Here is a 19,694-nt window from a genome sequence, read left to right as displayed (position 1 = left end):
CACTGTACACCTAAAAACATCTACAGCAGGAACATGAAATCATGTGAAGGCTTTGAATCCCTGTAAACAACACTGAAATGACCCCCGCTTTTCATCAAGACATTTTAATTGGCTGTGAACTAATTATGTCATCTTCTCACAGGTGGCCACGGCAGATGGCCTCGTCCAACGGCCTGTGTCGATACGGGGCCAGGGTGGACTGCTGCTGGGGATGGACACGTCGCTCCTGGGGTCATTGCCAGCGTGAGTGCCTGCAACTGCTGGTGGGGGCAAACTGGGCTAACAAGGTTGCCAGGTTTCAAGCTGGGGTCAAAGATGCTATTAGACAGAGGAGACAATGTAACACCACCACAGGCACTAAAGGCTCAGAGAAACACACACATGCACGTTGTCACAACAGAGGCACATACGACTAATGGAGCATCACACCTGGGACAATCTTTGAATAAAGATTGATGGTAATGGCTGTATGTACTGGAGGACTGCCTGACATTTATATTCACACTGCGGGTTGCCATCATAAGAGAGACTGTAGCTGTAAGTGGACATATTTAAGGGTAGCTAGGAGACTGATTATAGATTCTTACTCAAAAACAAGCTAGCTAGCAGCTACCAGAACAAGATATACAGGAATAGTGAACATAATCCATGGCGTTGTCAGATGTACAGACTTCAACTCATCGCCATATTCAGCACTGCCATTTAAAGGATTTAGAGGATGTGTCCTGTCATTTCTTCTTTTAATAGCACATCATCACACTCTTGTATCAAATTGCTTCCATATGAAATAGTCACATGTGACATGTTTACATATTTAGAATGTGTAAAGTTCCTCTGCTCTCCTGCAATGCTACCCAGAGAAGTGTGAATATACTAACATGGGTTTCAAATCTGGCCAATTACCTCACAAATGTGAAATCCTCTGCATGGCTTGGTGCTCGCGATGGTATAGCTAATGCTTTGCAATGGAGCTTTGATCAGGAAAGGGTTAGAACATAAATAGGCCTTTTCCACTGCAGGAAATCAGCAACCCACATCATAAAAGAATAGTTCAATATTTTGGGAAATATGCTTATTGAATTTCTTGCTGAGGGTTAGATGAGAAAATCTATATTACTTTGGTACTGGTCTGTTGCAGCTGTTTCCAGCCAGCAGCCCATTTGCTTAGTTTAGCAAAAAGACTGCAAACTGGGGATCCAGCTTTCCTGGTCCATATCTGAGAGTGGTATCAATCATCTCATCTAACACTCGTCAATGAAGCAAATAAACCTTTGCTCACTTTAGGGATGTGCTAATGAAATTAAATGTTGACACTTGTCAGGAAATGATTCTAAATCCAAATTCCAGGTACTGTCATGGGATTGCTGGCAGTGCTGCAGATCATAATTAGCCAATCCAACAAAATATAACCACCATTTCTCTACTGCAACCAGGATATCCAAAAAATTTCATAATTAAAAAGCAGTTGAGACCAAGGCAAAATTTGGCAATATCTTAACTGATCTCAAGTCTTAAAGGGTCTAAAATGTTTAGATTATTCCAGGTTACATCTCATTAGATTTCTGTAGTGGAAAAGGCCTGAAAGGGTTCACAGTCCTGCATGTTGGTAATTAGATTATGTGTATTAATCCACTCATTTTGTGTTTACCATTGTTGAAATTATCATTTTTTAAATCTATGTTGTTGAAACTCATCATGCCATGCTACTACTGACCTTTTGTTTAATTCATTGTATTTTAAGTTTTTTCTTGTGGGAAATATGTCACACACTGCTTGTTAGGTCCAAAGGTGCTGCTGCTCCTAAAGTGATAAGATAAGATAAGATAAGATAAGATAAGATAAGATAAGATAAGACACATTTATTGATCCCACAGTGGGGAAAATTCATTGCTACAGCAGCTCAAAAAATAGTGACAACTAAAACAAATGTATACAACAATAAAATTAAAAACTAAGTAAAAGGACCCTAAAATGCAATTATAATATATATACAGTATATATACACAACTGTAGTGCAGCATTGTACAGTCTGACTGCAGTTGGAATGAAGGACCTGCGGAAGCGCTCCTTCTTACACTTGGGGTGTATTAATCTGTCACTGAAGGAGATGCTTAAGGCCTTCACAGTGCAGAGGGTGTTGTCCATGATGGAGGACAGTTTGGCCACAACCCTCCTCTCTCCCACCACCTCTATGGAGTCCAGGGGGCAGCCACAGACTGAGCTGGCTCTTTTAATCAGTCTGTTGACTGACTTGTCCAGCTCATTTCCTTGAATTTAGTGGTTATTTTTAACACCAGTAGAATTCCAAATAAAAGAGACGAAGTTCCATATTTTCACTTCAATGTTTGAGTGCACTGCAATATTTCTTATTCTGTTCAGGAGAATACAGACCCTCTTACTTGAGTTTATGGCCCCAGTGTTTTGTATTCCTTTTAGCACAGCCAGATGAACCTAAGGTCTTTGCAAGACAAATCTATCTTATCCACCTCCTGCATCATGTCTATTAGGAACAAAATATGATGATTTATTCTTACATAAACACTTGGAGACAGAAAAATAAGTTATGCTAATGTTTTTTGGGACAGACCTAGAGTCGTAGCTTCAGGGGGGTTGATTTCATGCTTTAAAATTAGATGTTTTTTGCAATAGTTGGCCTTGTTCAGAAACCACCTACCTTCTCCCCAGGCCTTGACACTTAAACTACATAATCTGTGTTGGAATTAGTTGAGCAAAAGCACCACTGTTTTACTCAGACAGCTCAATTGTATCATTTTATGGTTATGTGTTTTTTTGAACATGGGGCCAGACTCAGCAGTGATCCTGGCAGGAGTCAGCCATCTCAAAGCCTGACTCTCCCAATGCATCTGGACTGGGCTCCATGCCTCACGCCTTCCCATGTCCAGACAATTCAAGGTGGAGTAGATGTTTGTTTTGGACCAGGGAGAAAAAGATGGATTAGGGGCAAGATATGTTTTTGTGTACTCATATTTTGCCCAGTTCATATCTAAAAAAAGAGTTGACACAGCACATGCTGTAGCCTAGTTACAGTCCCTTGAAACAATCATTGTTTTGCCTCCAGAATTCAAGCATGATAATACATCAGAGGTGGCATTTCTTGAATAAGAAATTAAGCACATTCCAAAAATACATTTTTGCATCAATTAAACAATCAGCCAAACAGCAGTGTGTGAACATGTTTTCTGTGTTGTTCTGGAGTCCCACATTGTTCCATGTTGAGCCAAAAATATCAGCAAAATCTGAGCTTAAACAGCCTATAAAGCTGGTACTTATCACATTTTCTTCAACAAAACCATATTTGTTCTGTGAGTTAAATTACTCTCTGAGTGCTTACCTTAATACTTTCAAATGCTCCTGACCAGGTGCACAGCTCAAATCCATATATTTGAGACTACAATCAGTATTCCATCAAGTCATTAAGATGATGATTTCAACCAAAAAGGAGGGAGGCCAAAGGTTTAGGGAAGAAAGGGAGTGTAATCATGGGTGCACGTATGTGTATGGAAGTGCACCTTTGTCTGCATGTGTGAGAGCGTACACAGTCCTCACAGATTTCAGGTCTTAAATGTATGTGGTGATAGAAGAGCTTAGATTGGAGCTATCAGATTGTAGTTTTCTCAGCCACACTGCTGAATGATGGGTTTGTGCAACTCTTCTCAAAGAATGAAGAATTTAATGTATCAGCTAAAGCCCCCAGAAATGGAAGAGTGAGGGAGAGAGGAGAGCAAAAGCTAAAAGTTGGTGAAAGTAGAAATCCTGAGGTGTAAGGGAAATGGTTTAGAGGTATGGAGTTAAAGATGATTGCTGCTGGAGACGTCAAGAGATGGAGACAAGTGAGAAAATCAGGCAGATGGAGAAAGAGAGACAGGCGCTTTAGATTTATAGTAGACTGAAGCTCCACTTATAAAGTTCTGACAGGCCATCCGGCAGGCAGAGCTACCCTTGAAGCTACTTATTCTACCCAGCTGCCATCATGAACATTTTACTGCCGCTGTGAGCATTTGAACATTTGTTCAGCATTTGTATTTCTGAGTGCATTTTCAGTGATATACAGTTTACAGTAATCACACTTAAATACTTTTCATCTTTCCTACTCCTAAAGAAAGTACCTAACCAACAAGTTAATCCCATTAGTCTTAGGGCCTGATTCACTAAGATCCCAAACAAAGGGTACTAAATTGCGTGCACAGTGGAATAGATTGCACGTTTAGTTTGCGTGCGTTTTGCGGGTGATCTACTAAGAATAACTGCGTAAATGAAAACAGGTGCAACAGGGTGGAGACAGCAGTATTTAAATGAGGGTTTTGTGTGTCTGAATGTAGAGTTTGGACGAGCAGAAAGCTGCAAGCGCAAAATGAAATGTGATCAGGTTCTAGTGGAAGAGGTTAACAAATATATTGAATTATAACAAAAACAAATATTACCAGAAAAACCGACATCTGGGAGTGCATTGGTGACGAAGTCAATGCTGTTAGTAAAACCAAAAATATTCCACTCCAAAATTATAACACTTGAGGAAAAACTCCTCCTGTCCTGTACGTATTCTGTCATTGTGCCTCCTTCTCCTCCTCACCACAGTGACAGAAGTCATCTGAGCGCAGTGTGCAGCTGGTTAATACCTGCCCTTCAAAGGTTTTATTTATAGACGCAGTTAGCGTCAGTAAAATTACCTTCAGGTTTGGTAAATCACAATGCATGTGCTAAATAACATATTTGCATTTTCTCCTCAGTGTATTTTGCGCACTGGGGTTGAAACTCCCCATATTACATATTCATTATGACAAACGTATTAAATGGACAGCGCGTATTATCTTGCACAGTTGCAAGACGCAAACCTCATTGCACTGTGTCAGTAGATCAGCTTGCACATGTTTTTTGCAAGCGTTTTTACACATGCAGACCTTAGTAAATCAGGCCCTTAGAGTATAAATGGTCCACTCACTCAGCAAAAGCATGAGCTTTGGTCACTTAACGTTGTTAAAGAGACAGACTTTCATATGTATTTCATATGTATTCGATGTTCTGACGAGTAAAATCAGACAGTCTCTCCTGCAAGGCCTTCTTAATATTGTACTCAGTTCACATGGAAAAGTGACACAAATGGTTTTGTCTAAAATGAAAAGAGAGAGCTTTAGAGAGAAATTAAATAAAGTGGGTGTGAATGTTGGATTGTCAATTTTGTAAAGTTACACAAATGCTTGGACACAGCATTCCCCCAATCTGATGTTGGAAAGACATTAGGGAGGAGGTTTCTGAAGCTATTTGACCTTTTTACAAGCAATTCTGATGGCCTGTACTGGCCCCTTAAGGGATTGGAGGTCTGCATGGTGAATAGATCTAGACATGTACGTTTTGTTTTGGTTTTTGTGCAATAATGGATTTTGAAAACTGGGGTTAGGGTTAGGGTTAATGAACATAAGACTAACATCACCTTCACAGTTAATCTGGCAAACTTTTTAGCAAACAGTAGCTCATTAAAGCTTATTGCATTATGATTAGTTTGGGGTCATGTTTCTGACCACCTCATGATTGTGAGACCAGCATTCAGTTTCCTTTTAGCTCTCCACCAACTCCAGAGGGAAATATCCAGGTCTTAAATGTTCCACTTTAATGCCATTTGGTGCTGGGGAGGTAGGGTAGAGTGTTTTCAGAACTTACAAAAAAACAGCTGCCTGCTGTGGCCAAAAATGACGCTGATAACATCAGTGAGAGTTAACCAAAACAGTAATAAGAGTGAACCAAAACAGTAAAGTTGTGGACTGGAAAACCAAAACAAAGACGCTATAGCTCTGAGGGCAGGTGAAGACATTATTCTCTGACGGTTTGTCATTACCAGCAACTTCTTTCACATACAACTTATCATGTGATCCACTGTTAATATAAAAATTATAGCAGCTTTAACTAATACCTCAACAAAGTGTTTTAGTGCCCAGTCTGTTGTGTAGTTGTCATGCACAGATATTGTAGAGATGTATAATTGAGAGGTGAATTGCAAAAACACATTTTCTGTGGATACTGTTATGTGGTATTATTCTGGTCCCCCCAGAATTCTCAAAAATAGTTCTGGTAGAAAGGCACTGTCACAAAAGGCAAATGTAGATTTTGGGTTGAGTATCACCTCCATATTAAATGGATCACACTTTATAATTTCCACCAGGTCCTGGTGGATTTTACAAATCCACAGAGACCTGGATTTAGTTTGATTGAGTGCAGTCTTTGTTTGGTGTGGACAGGATTAAGGCAGGACCTCGGAATTGGTTATACGAGCTTACAAGTGAGCAAGGAAAGCAGAAAAGTGATACTTCAGTTTAAGTAATTCACTTTATCGTGATTGTCCACTTTCTTTCATGATCACTGAGATGTAAAGGCCAGGCTAAAAGTGTGTCAAATAAGTTTCAAATAATATGGAAAGTTGCTCATAAAAAATGAAAGGCGGTATGTGCAGAAATAAAAGTTCTCATGTTCTGAATTACACAATTCTGGCTTTAAAGGCTCTCTGAATCAATGCTGATATAAAAATCAAATGGCTAATTAAAATATAGTGTGCCCACAGGCAGGTACATGCAGAATTTACATTTATATTGAAGGAATATGGGCAAATATCATATAGGGTAGTTAGGTAGGGTAACTTTATTGATATATTCTTTAAAAGTGATGAACAATAAATTAATAAATTAATAAAATAAAATATTGTACTTTCAGTGAAGTGATGTAATTTTCAGACTGTTTCAAATAAAAATGTATCATTCACTCTTATCTAGATATAGTTGACATTTTCAAAGGTAGACCCCTGAAGACAGTGGTTGTAGTCAGACATCATCTTAATTTATAAAACTCAATTTTCAATGGGAACATCTGAGACTCCAGAACTCCAGACTCTGTGTGTGTGTGTGTGTGTGTGTGTGTGTGTGTGTGTGTGTGTGTGTGTGTGTGTGTGTGTGTGTGTGTGTGTGTGTGTGTGTGTGTGTGTGTTTGTGTGTTTGTGTTTGTGTTAATATTTGTTTGTCAAAGTGACAAGCATTGCCCTCTAACGTCATGTTTACTTATTTTTTTCTCTCAAAGACTAAACAATGCCTGCAACCTTTGTTTGTTTGGCTATTTGTTTTGCAGCTCTCTTCGCCTTAACTCGCAGAGTAGTCGGGATAAGGTGCCAGCCCCAAGGTTAGCTCCACATGTTTCTTGAAATAATCTTGCTAGACATGTATTGCTGGGGGCACATCCTCTCAATCCTGGGCTCACTCACTTATTTATAAAGCCAAGCCCACTCCACCCCTCCGACACAACTAACACATCACACACCGTGGCAGTGGCCATCTTCTTCCCTCTGGCCTCAGATCTGTGCAAACAGCTTAGACTCAGCACACCTAATTTCACCTCAAGCCATGTCTAACAGGAATTATGCTGAAGTACTTTAATGTCTCATTAGGATTCAACTACCCCAGTCAACCCCTTGAAATACTAATGAAGCCCTTAAAGGTGAAATCCATAATGTTTTTTAATTAATGTAGATGTATATATCCATCAGTATGGTGCAGAGTAAGAACAGGGTATTTATTGCAGTTATTATGGATATTATGGACACTCTGCATAGTTCCGTGCTTGATTGAGTTAGTCAGGTTGAGAAGGCCAAATCCATCATACTAAATCACTTAAGTAAACAGATTATTACCTGGTCAATCAGTGACATTTTCACTGCATGGAAACTGAAACACATTTTAGATCCCTGACACTAGATTATGTGTCATCTTTACTTTTAGTTTTAACATTATGTAGGTTGACATTAGTTCTGAAAATATTAAGTAATCAGCAGAATACTTTTTTAATAATTTATTATTGTCATTTATCATGCAAAAGTGCCAAATATTAGCTGATTCTGATTCTTCGTTGTAAACTGAATAGTTTTGAGTTGACTATTGGGCTGACTAAATAAGCAACTGCAGGTTTTCACCTTGGTCTTTTCCCATTTTTTTGTGTTCATTGTATAGATTAAACAATTAATTGGTTAATTGAAAAAAGCAAATTAACTGATAATGACATTATCGTTAGAAGCAGCCCTAGGGTATTATTATATTTAATGTGGAATGAAGGAACTTGCAATTAGCTCAGTCTTGGTTCTCTCATCTTACTTTGATGAAGTTATGTCTGATACTAGTATAACATATCTTACGCAACATCAGTATCAGTCAGAAAAAGTTGTGCCTAGTAATGCCTTTGTGTTTACCATCAAACAGCAGTCAATAAATCAAAAGAATCTGCATCCGCACCAGCCTTATGGTGTCCAGAGGAACGGCTGATGTAAACCAGAGTGAAAGTGTGTCATCACGCGGCATGTTTTGAATGTGTTCATGGAACGAGGGTCATACATGCTATGTTTGGCCTTCCAGCTGGTACAGACATTTTTAGTCCTCCGTGTCCTTTGCTGTGGTTAATGAACACTGGCCATTTCCCTGATCTCTCTGCCAGGCCAGAGACTTAAAAATACCCTCAGAGGCAAAGCCTGTTGATGGCCACCTCTGATCCTGCTAATCAAATCCTCCTCCATGTAGGAGGATAACAAAAATCACTCCACTCGACTACACTCTAACGAAAAACATCAGTAGTTTCTTTTGTTATGTCTGCTGGCCAGACTGAGGTCTAAAAATGTTTGTACTTCCAGAAAAATCTTTTACTTTTCCTCCAAATGATTTGGCTCATATCACAGGTCTCTCCATGTGGGGTAACAATGGTCTCTTTCTATTTGATTAGATAGCCATATAAAGTGGAATGAGTCTGGAGATGTTATCTTCTCCAGTAAGAGGATTCATCTCATACCTTTGTACCTTTGAATTCACTTTGAACAATGTTACAGACTGAAACCTGAGGAGCTGCACTTGTTCCTTTTGGATAGCCCTAAATTGCAAGCTCCGTGTGTGTCAAGGGACATTTCAGAGATTGTAACTCAATTCTGAATGTATTAATTTTGTATATAAAGATTTTAATTCAACCCTTTCTTCTTCAGCTCTATTACATATCCCCTGGGCTGTGTTAAAGCAGCTTTAACTTAATTTCTAGCATTAATAAAAATCATTGAATCCTGAATATCTCTATCAAGGCTGCACAATGCAGTATTAAAATGGCTAATGTCATCAAAGATATCATCACATTTTGCAGGATTTCTCAAAGTTGATATGTACATACTCAATATCATCTAACAATTATGGCTGTTAATGTAAAATAGACCACACATACACAAATGTGACAGATCAGTTATATGAAAACAGCATGGTTGTGTGGGCTTATCCAAATATGTTTTGTACAAAATTTGGCAATGTTAATAGCAGTGATACAAAAGTGTTTTGACAAAATGATTAAATTATATAAAATGTGTGCAGGTTTTTCTTGATAGATGAACTAAAGGAATGCAAGAGATTTTGCTTAGTATCACTATTCAGGAGAAACATAAAGTGCTTAATGTTGGTGCTATATATGCCACAAACTGAGATCAAGTTCAGACTGACATAACCTACTCTTTCAATTTATAGAGACCATGGCATTGGTACAGCAAGGACATGACATTGAGGACTCCCACAAAACAATGTAGGGTTGTCTGGCAACACATTGCAACTTCAACAGGCAATGTAAATGAGACAATCAAATATGTGTCAATGCACATTCTTTGTAAATTAGGTTGTAAAGTGAAAGGCACAATTGTTCTGTTTATCAAAACAAGAAACAAAAAGATTGTCACAGTCATTAGTTATAAAAGCATGTGATAAGCCTTTAAAATCATATCATCTTACTCAAACTGAGCTACCAGAATCATATTTCATCTTCTCACCAGCACAGCCCTTTTTAATGCAGTGCTATTGTCAGTATGGCCTAACTTTCCACCAACTTTAGCTATTTTTGCATTTGCAGTCATTGAGAGAAACAGGCTTAACCAAAGCTGCAACCTCTTCGAAGGTAATACTTGACTAGAAGGTTGCTTGGGTGTAATGTGTCATCACTGACCTCTATACTGAAGCTGTTTCACCACAAATAAAACATAGTATGTACAGTACAGTGTGACAGTGAATGCACAAAATCACACCTATATACAACACAACAAAATGACTGGTGTGATAAGCACTCTCTGCCAGAATATCCTTCTCTTTCTCTCTCTCACACACATAAGCACACATACAGACACACATACATATATACTGCTTCCACCACAGTGATAAATTAAGCCCTCTGATTGCACTGTATTATGACAGAATTAATGAAGCTTTTAATGAAAATTAGTAACACTTGGCTGAGGCCCCATGTCATGCTCAGCAGCAAGCTGCAGTAAGCACACTCAGATAAGCAGGGCAGGCCTCCAGCTCACTGAGACAGAACACAGCATCAGTGAAGCCGTACAACTCTCGGAACTACCACATCTCACTCATACTCTCTCGAAGTATCACCATCCACGCATCATGTAGGATCTGCAGGGCAGGTTTTTACAGAGGCGCTAATTATAATCTATTATCTTGGTGCTCTAATTGTTTCAGCTTCAGTCTAAGGGGGAATTATTATTCATCGAGGTAATCCTCTTTGGCTGTATGCCAGTGTAAATATCAGTACTGCATTTTGAAACCAGGGGAATCAAAACTTCGCTTGGTGGTAAAAGGTCAAACTCCCCGTTTATCACATGCAGAAATGATTTAATATCAATAAAACATTTCCAAGATTCAGAGCTGTGCAATGTGAAAAAAATCACAATGTTGTTATTGCTGAAAATCTGCATTTTATTATCATGAGTCAACGATAATAACGCTGTCACACAATGAGAAACCAGCATTTCCTTTATGAATGAGGCATCAGGCTGTCCTAATGCTGTAATGCAGAGTAAACAGATAATTTACAGCCAAGGGGTTGTGGAAGTCAAGAAGCAGTAGGATTAAGTGTTTTGTCCTCTGATCGGGTGCAAGTTGTCTGCCAGGGTGCTGCGCTGATCTGTCTCTTCCTCTTTGAATCCTTCCTGAACAGCTGTGTGCCAACCTGGCTGTAAGCACGGAGACTGCGTGGGACCCAATAAGTGCAAGTGCCATCCTGGCTTCACTGGCAAGACCTGCAATCAAGGTAAGCTCTCGTCTGGAACTTGTTGACACCATGAAAACACAGCTGTTACTTTGCAGTTGCGTGTGACTTTTTTATTTGTCTTAGGGCACTGAAATGGAGACGTACACCACATAGAAATGGGGAGACTCAGAATATATATGGTCCTCCTGAACAGATCATGACTCAAAAGTCCCCCCAAGCAACATACAGGCCTGCTTACATGCACATATTTCCAATGAAAACTAAGTGAAGAAGAACCCCTGCCCTAAGCGATCATTGTTTATTGTGGCCAGATATTCACCGCACAACACCAAAGTATTAAAGTTGCCACTTACTCATAGAGCGGAGGCTGGTTTGCCACCAGTCGTGAGATGCTTTAATCACAATGAGGGGAGGAGAAAGAGAGCTGATTCAGCTCAAATGGAAATGAGTAGTGAGGCAATGTTGAATGATCTCCGGAGTGCATCCTCTCCTCCTAAGATAACATCTCAATTACTAACCTGAGATAACTTGGCCTGGCTGGTGTGTGTGTGTGTGTGTGTGTGTGTGTGTGTGTGTGTGTGTGTGTGTGTGTGTGTGTGTGTGTGTGTGTGTGTGTGTGTGTGTGTGTGTGTGTGTGTGTGGAGGCTTGACTTTCTGTGCATTTTCATTACTGACAGATTGGACATGTTGAAAAGCATTAAAGCTTCACTGTTAGCCATAAATTGACGTGCATCCAAGTAGTTTGAAAATACTTGTGGAATTCACGCCCTAAGACAGGAATAGGATAGTGTGTAATTAAAAACAAGGATGGGGGAGGATGGGGGAGGAGGGGAGAGGGTGTTGAAATCCTTTCCGGAATGTTCCAAATGACTCATCCTGCATTTCGAGGCTATAGGTGGCTCCTGTCTGCCCGGCCAGACGGCTCTACTTTGTCTTAATCTGCAACAAAGGGGAGAGGGAAAAGGATCTGTGTCCCATATCCAACTACAATAGACCCTGCTGCCAACGATTCAGACAGACTAATCTGACAAATGCGACTCCAAGACCCTTTAAACATGAAACTTTACTTTCAAGTGTCCATTGAACCCCCTTTTGTCCAATAAACTTCAGACGTTTTACAGAGCTTACCATTTTGCTCCATTTTGAGTGGCAGACTCAGCCTTTCAGCCTATCTTTGTGGCAATAACTTCAGTGTTCTGAGCTGGCGCGTGCTATGGAAACCAAATTAATTATTCAAAAGCCATAGATTAGATTTTCTCATTTAAATTCAGCCTCTGTTAAACATTGATTTGAGGTTTACTATTGATGTGCCAGGTGGCCAATATTTCGAAGCATTCTAATATCCTGTCCCTCTGGAGCACTACATTTATCTTGAGGAGTCAACTGGTGAAGTACCCTCTGGTTACAGAGCTGTTTGTCCGACCCCGATGCAACTAAAGGTCACTATTCACCCCGATGGCTTTTAAATCACATTTTGATCTGTAAATATGTTTTGGAGAAGATTATGTCCCCAAGTAAAAGGCTTAATGAATAATAAATGGAATCAAGCAAATATTATAACACAGACTTATTGTACATAAACCTGCATTTGCAGTGAGATGTCTTGCAAGAAACACACATTCTTGTTCTCTGAGTAGGAGGTGTGGACAGATGTGTGGCCCTAGAGGCACTCTGATTAACAAGAGTGTTAAACACCTTAAGAACACTGGTTGTGTGGAGGAAAAAAAACCCACAGAGGAAACATGGGTGTTTACACTAAACACAAACACAGTATATATTGTAGGGTATTGATTTCATCATTCTCTGTCAATCTTTTGTATGCTAGTTCTGTTATTAGAAATGTATACTTCAAGGACTGCATGTCTTCTTTTAGTGCCAGCTCTTTTCACCTGTCAAATAATCTCACCTCAGTGTTTATTTCATTTTGATTACTTGTCGTGTACAGAAAATCTCAACACCTAAATGGCATTTTAATGAATCTGATTATTTTCACCATTAAATTAACATTCAATCAGCTGTCAAGAATAATAACCACTACTCTGAGAATCCCTATCATTTTGAAAAAGTGCCTCCACCTTTGGTGCTGATGAGGATTGTATCTGTCATACAACATGGTGAGGATAGATGAATACGCTTTTGCTGCACAAATAAACTCATTATAGTGATAATCTGTTTAACAATTTGGCGGCACACTCCCCCTGCCGATCCAATCATTTTAATAAGATGATTATTCCATGCAGGTGGATTTAATTAGATGTAGTTGACCTGCTGTTAAGACACTATTAAAAGATTTTGCTGGAGGAGTGAAGTCTCAGGCATCAGAAGCAATACAGCTGCAGTGCCTCCAGATGCTGTTTTTTTCTCCATGTCTCTCAGCTGACTATATATTTAATACGACTTCAAGTATGATAGTCTTACACTGAAGTTAAAATAAGTATACAATTTCTGTTTCTATATCACTGTCTAGGTGCCGACAGGTACTTTGTGCTTGTTGGTTTAGAATCCTTCTTTGTAACTGTTTATCTCCCTGGCTGTCTGCTGTTAATACATCAGCTGCAGGCAGTGTTGAGAAAGTTCACTTTCTACAAGAACTAGTTCAAAGTTCTATTCACAAATATTAAAATGAACTAGTTCAGTTCATAGTTCATAATTCAAAATGTTGGACTAAGTTCACAGTTCCAAAAATGAACTAGTTCATAGTTCTTTTTTTCCCCAATATGTTGCTGCAAGCTATTATTTTTCAAAATTATTGCCACAGCCCATATAGAACCACAGACAGCAATTATTTGATCAGTTTTAACACTGAAACTATGCGTCAGATTTCAAAATAGTTTTCTGTAATCATACGAAGATGCTGTATTAATGATGGAGGCAGGTAGTGCTGCTGCCTTCATTTGTTTTTGCCTCCATGCTTTGCATTTTGATGATGCATGCGGCGGTACGACTCTGTGGTGGCTGCTGTTGCCAGATTGGGTGTTTTTTCCGCTATATATTAAGGCCTGTTTACGGTGTGTTTTAGCCGGGTTTTCGCGTGGAAGGCTCTATGGATATTTGGCACTCTCTTGAACAAAGTTAAACTGTGAGAGAGCGCCGCTCACAAACGCCAGAATGAACGCGCTCACGATAACGTTCACAATAACATTCATCAGGCAGAAATACAATACGTTCAGACAGTTCACGTTCGCCCAAAATATGAGTTCATGAACGATCGCGTTCAGGCACAACACTGGCTGCAGGTATTTAAAGTATTGTATGCATGTCATCACACTGTGTATTTTCCCTTATTTCTCTAAATTATATTTATTTTATCTATGTGCTCTTTTATAGCAAAGTCATTAAAGGGACATGAATATTTGACCAAAATTGAGTAAGTGGGAAATAGGTTCATAAATCAAATTGATAGAGCTGATATCCTCTTAACATTAAGTGCTGGTGGCCAGTAATGACACCAACAGTAAAAGAGATGAGCAAGTCAATTAAAATTAATTAATATCAATTAAATTGCTAACTTTGAACCAATGTCAACAAAATGCCATGACAATAGTACTGCCTTAATGTCTCTCGATATCATTCACCTGCTTGGAGGGCCATCCGCTATTACTGAGACAAGGGAAGTCCATGGAAAGTTGAAAGAGGCTTTACAGAGTTCATACCAGTAATTTCAGTAGTTTCTAAAGCAACCTGTTTTAACTATTTTATTATTTAGACCGCATGATGCGCTTTTGTTATTTCATCAACATTCACTGAATCCCAACCTACTCTTATAACCCATCAGTTAATAGTGCTGAATATGTCTCTGGGGGAGATTGTGCCCAAACATATATGGATCTATACTGTCCAGTACATGTATGTAAATGAGGATTGACAATATAGTGTAATCAGTACAATACTGCCTTTAACTACGGCTTAAAAAATGACCAAGTTGAACACCTCTTTGTCAAAACAAACAGACCTCCTTGCAAAGGAGGATTTTTTGTTTTGCATTTCATCTGGTTTTACAGGTGCACCCCATAAACTTTTACTTTGTGTTTACTTTTTATAGATTTTTTATTTTTTTATTTACAAGACACTTCAGCCAAATTTGTTCCTCACTTATTTTCGACATTCTTATTCCCTTCCTCACTCAAAACACAATTTGTCTATTACACTTCAAATGGAAAGCAGCATACTCCTGATGCTTTTATAGTTTTTGTGTGCTTACATACACACATCTGTGTTGGAATAAAAGCTACTCAAACCTCCAAGACCAAAAGCTTTTATGCTGCCTGGGATGATTAGAAGACAAGGCCTTTTAAAAGTGATTCTGTCTTGGGCACAGCTGTTAGGAATGTAGTGGGCTTACATACGTTTAAATGACCACATCCCTCAAGGGGTAAATGCTTGAATCATTTGAAGCAAAACAGTCAAATGTACAGTCAACACTGGAGAAAAAGTTGCTGAGTAGATAGATGGATAAGCATAAATGGGGAGGGGCTATTTGAGCTGTCAAGCAATCTATGTTTGAATCTCGAAATACAAATTAAGAAGGGACCCTCTGAATTGGTGACATACTGTTATTCTCTGAGATCCTATTTCATGCCATTGGGATGACCAGTACAAATCCCAGTGGGCCGGTTGCTATGTGGGCTACATGAGTACTATGTGGGCCGTGAGCAGCCCATTATACAAAAAAAAGAGCGAGTGTGCCACTTGAGCAGCCCGTTGTACAAAAACCAGAGTGATACGTTGCCAGCCCAGCAGCAGCAGCTAACCACCCACCCCCCCATCAGTTGGGCAGGTCTGTGTAATAAAGTCCAGGGCTGCATTTTTTTTTTGTCCCAGCCTGACCCTGCCCTCATGACAAGAAGAATGCAGAAGAGAGGGCACAAGGAAAAAGGGCACAAAAACCCTTTCACTGCTTCTCCTGTATGCCCTTGATTTTTTTCTGATACTCAGCTCATGTCCAATTCCCACAAGTGTAATCCTCTTTACTGCATAATGTTCCACTTTACTTTCCAGGAATGTGGTGTGATCAGAGGTGTTTTTAATCCAGTGGTTCGTGCTTTTCATTCTCACTACGTCTCTACTACTCTCTCTCTCTCTCTCTCTCTCTCTCTCTCTCTCTCTCTCTCTCTCTCTCTCTGTCTCTGTCTCTGTCTCTCCCTATCTATCTCTCTAATTCTGTCCTTTTTACTTTTTCTCCAACTTATATTACTTTATCTCAATCAAACCACTTCCCTCCCACTCCCCAATTTCCCCTCTAACCCATTTTCTTTTGTCTAAAGAAGAAGAGCTGGACTATTTAACCCCACCAATGTGGGACAGTCACCTTCCTATCTTTCCTCCTGTGGACCATCAGCCAGCGAGGGTAGTGATGGAGGGTGAGATTTGTCGATCGACCTCCCACCCAGCACCTTCTGTTCCTCCCTATATTAGCATCATGCATGGTGCTGCACTGCGTGGACTGAGGAGGAATAAATGCCACTCTCAACTATTTTCTTCCTGCTTTCTGTCCTCCCTTGGCAGAAGAGACACCAACCAAGAGCAGCTTTTCAAAAGAAATGCCAGCACGAATGCCAAGCATGTCATAGACTATACCACACTACATTTGCCTCTCTTTCTATCACTCTCCACCTTGAAAAACTGTTTCTCAGTACCAAAGACTTATCACGACTTTCTCTTTATTTCCTTGCCCCAACTCCTTCCCTGTAAGACCATTATCGACATGGACACAGCACTCATGAATCCTCGATCACCACCAGAAGAAGGCCTGGAGCTTTAACCAGTGCTATGTTCTTTTGAGTCAAGCATATCCCCCAGAAAAAGCCCCCCTGCTAATCTCTCTGTCAGTGATAGAGGCGTGTTGGGAATGTTGCATAGCATACCTCGGTGGAGCTGACCCAATAAATCACTCCACTTTGCATCACTTTAGATGTGTTTCAGCAGTTCATTTACCGTACAGTGAACACCTCAACGGGGCTTTTCACCTCTGCTAAGCTTCTGCAGTCCTGGGGCCATGTCGAACTGTCAACTGGTGGTCATGTCTCTCTGTTATCTCCCAGTATTTTCCATCTCTCACTCTTGTCTATTTTTCCCCCTACATAGAGAAGGTCCTGGCTGTGTCTTGTGTCTGGCATGTGCTGATGCTCTCGGAGCTGCCCCTGAGAATGTCTGAGAATGTGATCATTTCAATAATCCCTTTACATTTTTAAGCTGTTTTTCAGTACAGCAGTAAAGTGGAGACCTGTCTCTCTACTACACTGACAATGGACAGTGTTGCTATGGTTTTCTGTAATCTCAGTAATGACAATGCCAGTTGTTTACTGTGAAAACCAATGAGGGAAACAAGGTTGAAACCTAATTAAAAAAGTGAAGACTGAGGATGTGTGTTTGTGTGTGTGCGTGTTAAGGACATTGTCATGTGGGTAAGGTAAACTGTGTAGGGTTTTTCAACAATGTAAATTAACAGAGCTAAGCCTTCTGTATGACAAACACAGGACAAATTATTTCAACTTGATCACGATGCTAAAGGGTTAAAACATGGGTTAATATCATAAAGAAAGCTGTAGATGGTAATGTAGATGAAGTGGAGTAGCGATGGTTGTGTTTATCCTGATCAGACGGTGCAGAGCAGTTTCTGTATTTATTCTGAAATGACATCTGTACCCTGTATTCAAATGCAAACGAAAAATTGACCAGAAATTGTTTGCACTGTTGAAAAATTTGGCTGTTTTATATTTACTAATAATTCTAGATCACTACCCTTAATCAAATAACATTTAACTTGCAACATGACATGCATGTCCAAAATACTCCACTAAATATAGTGGAATAAAAAAACTGTGATCCTTTGCCTTATCCTTCAAATGTTTGCTCCTTGTAAAAGGAACTCTATAAATGTTTTATTATAGTGGCCTTCATGTAACAACTGCATTCACAAAGTGACCCCAATGTATCCAGAAGAATTTATAGTTATGGAGCACAACTTAAAGCCTGATGGCACTTTGTAGGATTTGACAGGCAGATGGTCAGTCCAAATTCCATCCATATCCACTGATCATGCAGCCAGCATGGCTTTAGTACACCAGAAGCTGCCATTAATAGAAGGTGGGGTGTGTGGATATACAAACTGGGTGTTGGTTCCATCATCATCCGAATTAATCTGGTATCTGTTAAATGCAGGACGTATGTGGCACTCAAAGAATGCACCCTGCACATGTCCATGGAGCTAAAAGTGGCACCATTTACAATGTGGCCGACCAAGATGAAAATGACCCCCGTGTGCCGCACAGTGAGAGGAAATCTATTTGTGATGGTTATATCCTATCCCAGAAACAGGGAGTGATATTAAAAGTTCAAGTTATTTATATTTCTTGGAGCCTGTGTCATCATTCCAATGGGATGGATTTTAGTTTTGGTCCTGATAGATAGAAAGTACTCCCAGTGAACCCCACATTGAGGTGTTAGGCAGGAGAAATATTTCTGGTGATATATCAAAGAAATATGCATGATTTTAGCCAAGTTAAATATTCACTCCCATCAATACACTTTCCATCAACATACATAAACTATTTCTACGCAGTCTTTAGAAATGACTGACGGAAAAGAACTAGACCTTTCTACACTAAAGATACTGAAACAAAGCCAAGAATGGTCTTAAATGCATGCCGTCTCACACCCGTCTCTCTCTCCCATGTTTCCTGTCGGTCTACTGATAAATATAAGCGCCTATGCCAACAAAGGCGGCCTTAAATTATTTCAGTCATTTACAGTCCAAAGATGCTAATTTAAAAGAATACGTCAAAAAATTATTTTAAATTTAGCTCAAAAGTTTCGGTCCCCACCATTAAAGAGGGAATATAAATGATAAATAATTCAGTTATGATCTTGTCTGATTGTGCAACAACAGCAGTTAACTATTTCACAAAGAACCACTTCAGTGCAGTTTGCCTTTATGTGTCTTACAATATGTTTCATGTTTCCATGACTATTGCCAAAAATGAAGTTGGGAAGACTACTAATGTCCGACTCACAAAGTACTGTAGAGTGTCAGTACTTGACTCAAGTAAACACTTTGGTAACCATTGTCAGTTCTTTACAAAAATGCCTTACCACCCAGTCCCTCTTCAAGTCAGTAAAACTGTAAGAGTAGTGACACTCTTTTTTTCTTATCAGAAAACCTAATCTTAAAAATGGCTTTAGGAGGAAAGGAGTTTTAAAGCAAATGGAAATGAAAAATCTTCCTTTCCATGTCAGAACAGTGTGACTCCAGGCTACTTTATAATCTCTCTTTCTTAAAGTATGAGTTCAGACAGAGTCAAAAATTGTTTTAAATAATTAAGTGTACTGAAATAGAGCAAAAACACAACAAAGCAATGTTCAATCATAGTTATGAGAGTGATTAGTTACTTTCTGCAACAACTAATGGCAGCACAATCAATATTCTATTAAATACACCTTGCATCCAGAGTGCATATACATGTTTTTCACACCAGACATTTTAGCTTGACATAGCAGGAAAAGCACATGTGTAAATAGTAATATTTCACTGAAGACACTCAATTCTTAACCATCTATTGAAATGCATTTTAGTTTGGGGTTATAACTTTACACATGTGATGCTCTGGAGCAAATCTTTGCAGGTTTGACAC

General features: G+C 39.4%; 1 protein-coding gene across 2 annotated transcripts in view; it reads left to right on the top strand.

Moving 5' to 3' along the window:
* The window catches only part of npnta (nephronectin a), a 48,846-nt gene that overhangs the window by 9,601 nt on the left and 19,551 nt on the right, over positions 1-19,694 (top strand). Inside the window, exons 2-4 of one of the 2 annotated variants that reach the window (XM_053331504.1) lie at positions 143-243; positions 7,129-7,179; positions 11,011-11,103. In XM_053331504.1, coding sequence (XP_053187479.1) covers positions 143-243; positions 7,129-7,179; positions 11,011-11,103 — 245 coding nt within the window. The remainder of the gene's footprint in view (positions 1-142; positions 244-7,128; positions 7,180-11,010; positions 11,104-19,694) is intronic. The other variant, XM_053331512.1, reaches the window with a different exon arrangement.

This window comes from Scomber japonicus, chromosome 2 (assembly GCF_027409825.1).
Source record: "Scomber japonicus isolate fScoJap1 chromosome 2, fScoJap1.pri, whole genome shotgun sequence".
Classification (NCBI taxonomy): domain Eukaryota; kingdom Metazoa; phylum Chordata; class Actinopteri; order Scombriformes; family Scombridae; genus Scomber; species Scomber japonicus.
This window is presented reverse-complemented; position numbering and strand designations above follow the sequence as displayed.